Source organism: Coregonus lavaretus, assembly GCF_964263955.1.
Source record: "Coregonus lavaretus genome assembly, chromosome: 1".
Taxonomy (NCBI): domain Eukaryota; kingdom Metazoa; phylum Chordata; class Actinopteri; order Salmoniformes; family Salmonidae; genus Coregonus; species Coregonus lavaretus.
This window is the reverse complement of record NC_139988.1, coordinates 33223590-33229589: the sequence shown is the minus strand read 5'-3', so window position 1 is coordinate 33229589 and position 6000 is coordinate 33223590. Positions and strand designations below refer to the sequence as shown.

The following is a 6000-nucleotide window of genomic DNA, read 5'->3' as shown; positions in this document are numbered from 1 at the left end:
CTCATTTGCACCCCAGTATCTCTATTTGCACATCATCTTCTGCACATCTATCCCTCCAGTGTTAATACTAAATTGTAATTATTTTGCACTATGGCCTATTTATTGCCTTACCTCCATATCTTACTACATTTGCACACACTGTATATAGATTTTCTATTTTCTATTGTGTTATTGACTGTACGTTTTTGTTTATTCCATATGTAACTCTGTGTTGTTGTTTTTAATCGCACTGCTTATCTTGGCCAGGTCGCAGTTGTAATTGAGAAATTGTTCTCAACTGGCTTACCTGGTTAAATAAAGGTTAAATAAAAAATAAAACAAAACTCAGCAGGCAGGAGAGCTGGGGACTAAGCAGCAGAACCAGGGTCCCACCCACACAGAGAACTCTGAAAAAACACACGCACACAATCAATCAATAAGCAATTCCTCTCATTTGCTGTATCCTGAATGTTTATTTGAGCCCTTCTGGAATTGGGATACGTGATACTACAGTTAGTTAACACTAGAACCGACTGGCCTTTCAGCATAGTACACGCTATATAATGCTTGATAAATAAATGCTTGATAAATAGTGCATCATCTACTGTAAATTATTAATTGCATGAATAAATATTCCTGGAAATACATCAATAAAAAAAAATAACAATAGTTATTTGTTTAGATAGAGTGAAGAATATGTTTTGTATAATTCTACAAAGTCCTATAAAAAAATGTAGGCCTATAGCCTATTTTCGTTTCCCTTACAATAAAAACATTACAGTGTAATCCATTTGATCAACTTTATTTGTAGATTTGATTAGTAATAGAGTTATAGTAATTAATGAAGTCCAGTTACAGCTTCTTTTGGCAAAGTAGAAACAAAAAATATAATAATAATCTAACCAGCCAGGTGCACAGGTGAAATTATTTGCTCTATTCCTAGACAAAAGCACCAGTGCATGAACAACTGCAAAGGATTAATTGCATAAAGAAATATTTGTGGAAATATATTAGTGACAAGATATAAAAACAGTCATTTGTTGATTGTATCAGACACGGTATTGTTCCATTTACATTACATTTACGTCATTTAGTTATTTTGGGGGGGGGGGGGGTGGGGTAAGGGGGGGGTTAGAAGGATTACTTTATCCTATCCCAGGTGTTCCTTAAAGAGGTGGGGTTTCAAATGTCTCCGGAAGGTGGTGAGTGACTCCGCTGTCCTGGCATCGTGAGGGAGCTTGTTCCACCATTGGGGTGCCAGAGCAGCGAACAGTTTTGACTGGGCTGAGCGGGAACTGTGCTTCAGCAGAGGTAGGGGAGCCAGCAGGCCAGAGGTGGATGAACGCAATGCCCTCGTTTGGGTGTAGGGACTGATCAGAGCCTGAAGGTACGGAGGTGCCGTTCCCCTCACAGCTCCGTAGGCAAGCACCATGGTCTTGTAGCAGATGCGAGCTTCAACTGGAAGCCAGTGTAGTGTGCGGAGGAGCGGGGTGACGTGAAAGAACTTGGGAAGGTTGAACACCAGACGGGCTGCGGCATTCTGGATGAGTTGTAGGGGTTTAATGGCACAGGCAGGGAGCCCAGCCAACAGCGAGTTGCAGTAATCCAGACGGGAGATGACAAGTGCCTGGATTAGGACCTGTGCCGCTTCCTGTGTAAGGCAGGGTTGTACTCTCCGAATGTTGTAGAGCATGAACCTACAGGATCGGGTCACCGCCTTGATGTTAGCGGAGAACGACAGGCTGACTGGTTTGGATCAAGAAGGTCATTCTGAGAGAGATAGCAAGAGAGTTGGCTAAAGACGGCACGCTCAATAGTTTTGGAGAGAAAAGAAAGAAGGGATACTGGTCTGTAGTTATACCTGTGCCTTTACTCATGAATCATTCGCATCTTCTCTTTATGCTTAGGGTCCACAGTCAGCACACAGCTTTGGGGCTTTGTGTGAGCAAGCCCCACAAACAAATCAGTTGCACTGCACACAGTTTTCATTGGCATTGTTTCGTGTGCACCTGCCGACTTGACATTGTGTCTTCTTTTTCAGAGTGGGAGCTGTGGTGCTTGGGGAAGAGGGAGAGCAGGACCTGCATGGTGCTGATGATGCAAACACTCTTATTTATTTTACATCTGTACACCGTGACTGTTGCTTTACCACTCTCCATCACTGATGTGGAGTACAGCTCCGCTGGTATGTTGTTTTGTGCAGAGGGGGGCAGCTCCCGCCTTTGTTTCTTCACTGTTCAGAGCAGGCTAGTCTTCTTTGCAGTCAACTTGTCTGCCAGGGAAATTGATTTGAAGAAGTTGTCCATGGGCACATTTCTGCCTTTGGCCATGTAAGGCTCCAGGAAGCTCAAAACCACAGTCTCAGACAGTCGTTCACCTGCTGACCTGGTTTAATCTTTCCCCAGATATGGAAAGCCATTGAGCAAGTACTTGATTTTGACATTGGCGGCTAACCAAAAGGCTAACTCTTATTATGTGTGAAATGAGTTTCTATATAGTTTAGGTGTAGTTTTGATGGGCTGGCTGTGTAGGTTGACTGGAATCGTTTGTTTCCCGCTCATCAACATGGATAGAGTCAAGGATATGTTTTGCATTATTCTAAACGCCTACTGCAACATGTAGCATGTTTTCATTTCCCGTACAATACATTTGATTAGTAATAGAGCTATAGTAAATAAAACAGTCCGATAACAGCTTATATTTACAAAGTAAAACGTAAAAGAGAATGGTATCAACCTGAAATTCATGCGGTCAAATTATTAACATGAGCGCCAACGCTGATAAATGGGCATAACACAAATTCATCATTACACTATTGTTTTTCTAAATTAAATCAACCTCTTCACCCTCATCATTCAGTTAGGCCTAATTTAAATTTGATTGTGAAGTAACTTGCACATTTATCGCCCATTCCACCCTTTTGTCATTCATTCAGTGGGCTGGCATCATTTGCTTCGCTGGATTCAGTCAAGGATTTGTTTAGCATTATTCTAAAGGCCTACTGCAACATGCAGCATGTTTTCGTTTCCCTTACAATACATTTGATTAGTAAGAGTGTTATAGTAAATAAAACAGTCCCATAACAGCTTATTTTTACAAAGTAAAGCATAAAAGAGAATGGTATCAACCTGCAAGCCATGTGGTCAAATTATTAACATGAGCGCCAATGCTGATAAATAGGCATAACAAACTAATCCGTTATGGAACATTTTATGTTTGTGCTTTTCTAATAACCAATTTCTGTGTTCATGCAAGTGACTAATTGAACGAATCCTCACTAAATCAGCATCTGCAATTTGGCAGTACGCCCAGAACCTTGTTTTGAGAGTGAAAGGATATCTCAGTTTCAAGGTCTCAGCTTGGAGAGAAGAAGCCTCGTGAGGTATTGGTCGGTCACATGCATGAACCAAAGGTTAATGATGAATTAATCATGAAAAAGCTAAATCATGCAAATATAACTTGTCGGTGTAAGTATTTAAGATAACTAACGGGACAGCCCTGGGGGAGCTCACTTCAGACCGGTACTTTATGCATCTAAGTTTGACTGTGACCTCTCCAGCTTGCTGTTAATAAACAATGATTCATTTAAGATTGACTATGAGCGTCCCTGTGTAGAATTTCCACGACAATTTGGCGTCATGAATAGCATGATTGATTCTGCCTGCAGAGTTTTACAGTGGGGTTCGGCGAGGAAAACCGGTGGCGAATTATATGAAGCGTAAGGGAAATTCCCGTCTGACCAAAAGACAACGAGACCCACCCAGACCAGACCCTTACTGTGAGCTGCCCAGGAGGAGACACATCATCCGCGAACAATTGAGAATTATTTTGAATTTCAGTAAGTCAATTTAAATGAATTTGTCTACAAAAATTTAAAATAATTTATAAAACCAATAAAAGGCGAGTAACGCATAACAAAGGTACCCATAGTCTTATAGGAGAAGGCTATTCACTAGTCTCATAGGAGAAGGCTATTCACTAGTCTCATAGGAGAAGGCTATTCACTAGTCTCATAGGAGAAGGCTATTCACTAGTCTCATAGGAGAAGGCTATTCACTAGTCTCATAGGAGAAGGCTATTCACTAGTCTCAAAGGAGAAGGCTATTCACTAGTCTCATGGGAGAAGGCTATTCACTAGTCTCATGGGAGAAGGCTATTCACTAGTCTCATGGGAGAAGGCTATTCACTAGTCTCATAGGAGAAGGCTATTCACTAGTCTCATGGGAGAAGGCTATTCACTAGTCTCATATGAGAAGGCTATTCACTAGTCTCATAGGAGAAGGCTATTCACTAGTCTCATAGGAGAAGGCTATTCACTAGTCTCATAGGAGAAGGCTATTCACTAGTCTCATAGGAGAAGGCTATTCACTAGTCTCATAGGAGAAGGCTATTCACTAGTCTCATAGGAGAAGGCTATTCACTAGTCTCATAGGAGAAGGCTATTCACTAGTCTCATAGGAGAAGGCTATTCACTAGTCTCATAGGAGAAGGCTATTCACTAGTCTCATAGGAGAAGGCTATTCACTAGTCTCATAGGAGAAGGCTATTCACTAGTCTCAAATGAGAAGGCTATTCACTAGTCTCAAAGGAGAAGGCTATTCACTAGTCTTATAGGAGAAGGCTATTCACTAGTCTTATAGGAGAAGGCTATTCACTAGTCTTATAGGAGAAGGCTATTCACTAGTTTTATAGGAGAAGGCTATTCACTAGTCTTATGAGAAGAATAGAGCGAGGGCGTAACGGTACCATTGGAAAGCCCCTCTGACAGCTGTCTGTAGGTATTTATATGAGAAGTTTCTACGTGGTCTGCAGCCACTACTAATAGCACATGGGGTGTTATTATATATGTATGTGAAAGATACATATGGTGCATAGGAAGTAACGACAGAGAGTCGTTGAAAATGCACATGGGGTAATAAGGGAGATTACTGAGTGTGTTTGGGAATAGTACTAAGTGAATGTGGATGTGAAAGTTGTGTGAGTGTGGAAAGGACGTGTTAAGCTGATTGAAATTGGATAATAAGATAAATTATTAGTGATTGAAATTTGGATATTAAGCTGATTGAAATGTGGATAATAAGCTGATTGTATTGTGTGAATGAGAGCTGTCAGGGGACTAGCTCCGGTGTGAGATTTGTGCGTGTCTGAATGAATATCCCAACCAGTTCTGTGTGAGCTGAGTTTTTAGATCTATAACTTTATCTAGGGGTTCTGTCCACCACCGCCCATCAATCTACAGGCAGTGAGCACTGACAGGAGAAGCCATTGAAAAGTTTGAGAGGGTAACAGCTGAGATGGGTAAGGTCTGTAACAATGAAGTTCATTGATGCCCCCGGACACTGAGATTTCCTCGAGAGAGGGTAACAGCTGAGATGGGTAAGGGCTGTAACAATGAAGTTCATTGATGCCCCCGGACACTGAGATTTCCTCGAGAGAGGGTAACAGCTGAGATGGGTAAGGGCTGTAACAATGAAGTTCATTGATGCCCCCGGACACAGATTTCCTCGAGAGAGGGTAACAGCTGAAAAGGGTAAGGGCTGTAACAATGAAGTTCATTGATGCCCCCGGACACTGAGATTTCCTCGAGAACATGATATGTGTACCTCTTGGGCTGCTGCGCTGTGATTGTTGCTGGTGGTGTGGATGTGAATACCTACAATTTATATAGGGATTATGTATGTGGAGATATAAAAGGAGAAAGTACTATTCCCGAATATGCTGTTACTAGAGATAAAGTAACATATGAAGAGTATAATGGGTTACTAGAGATAAAGTAACATATGAAGAGTATAATGGGTTACTAGAGATTTGATATATGAGACGCTCTTATCCAGAGCGACTTACAGTTAGTGAATGCATACATGTTTTTTTCATACTGGCCCCTCCTGTGGGAAACGAACCCACATACCTGCCGGCCAAACCCTCCCCTACCTTGGATGACACTGGACCAATTGTGCGCCGCCCAGTCGCGGCCGGCTGCGACAGAGCCTGGACTCGAACCAGGATCTCTAGTGGCATAGC

The 6000-nt window shown here is 41.9% G+C and overlaps 1 protein-coding gene across 1 annotated transcript in view; it reads right to left on the bottom strand.

Annotated features, from left to right (window-relative positions):
* Positions 1-301: 301 nt before the first annotated feature.
* The window catches only part of LOC311133073 (uncharacterized protein), a gene marked incomplete at both ends in the record, with an annotated part of 28690 nt that continues 22991 nt past the window's right edge, over positions 302-6000 (bottom strand). Inside the window, one exon of the mRNA XM_084166508.1 lies at positions 302-386. Coding sequence (XP_084022634.1) covers positions 302-386 — 85 coding nt within the window. The remainder of the gene's footprint in view (positions 387-6000) is intronic.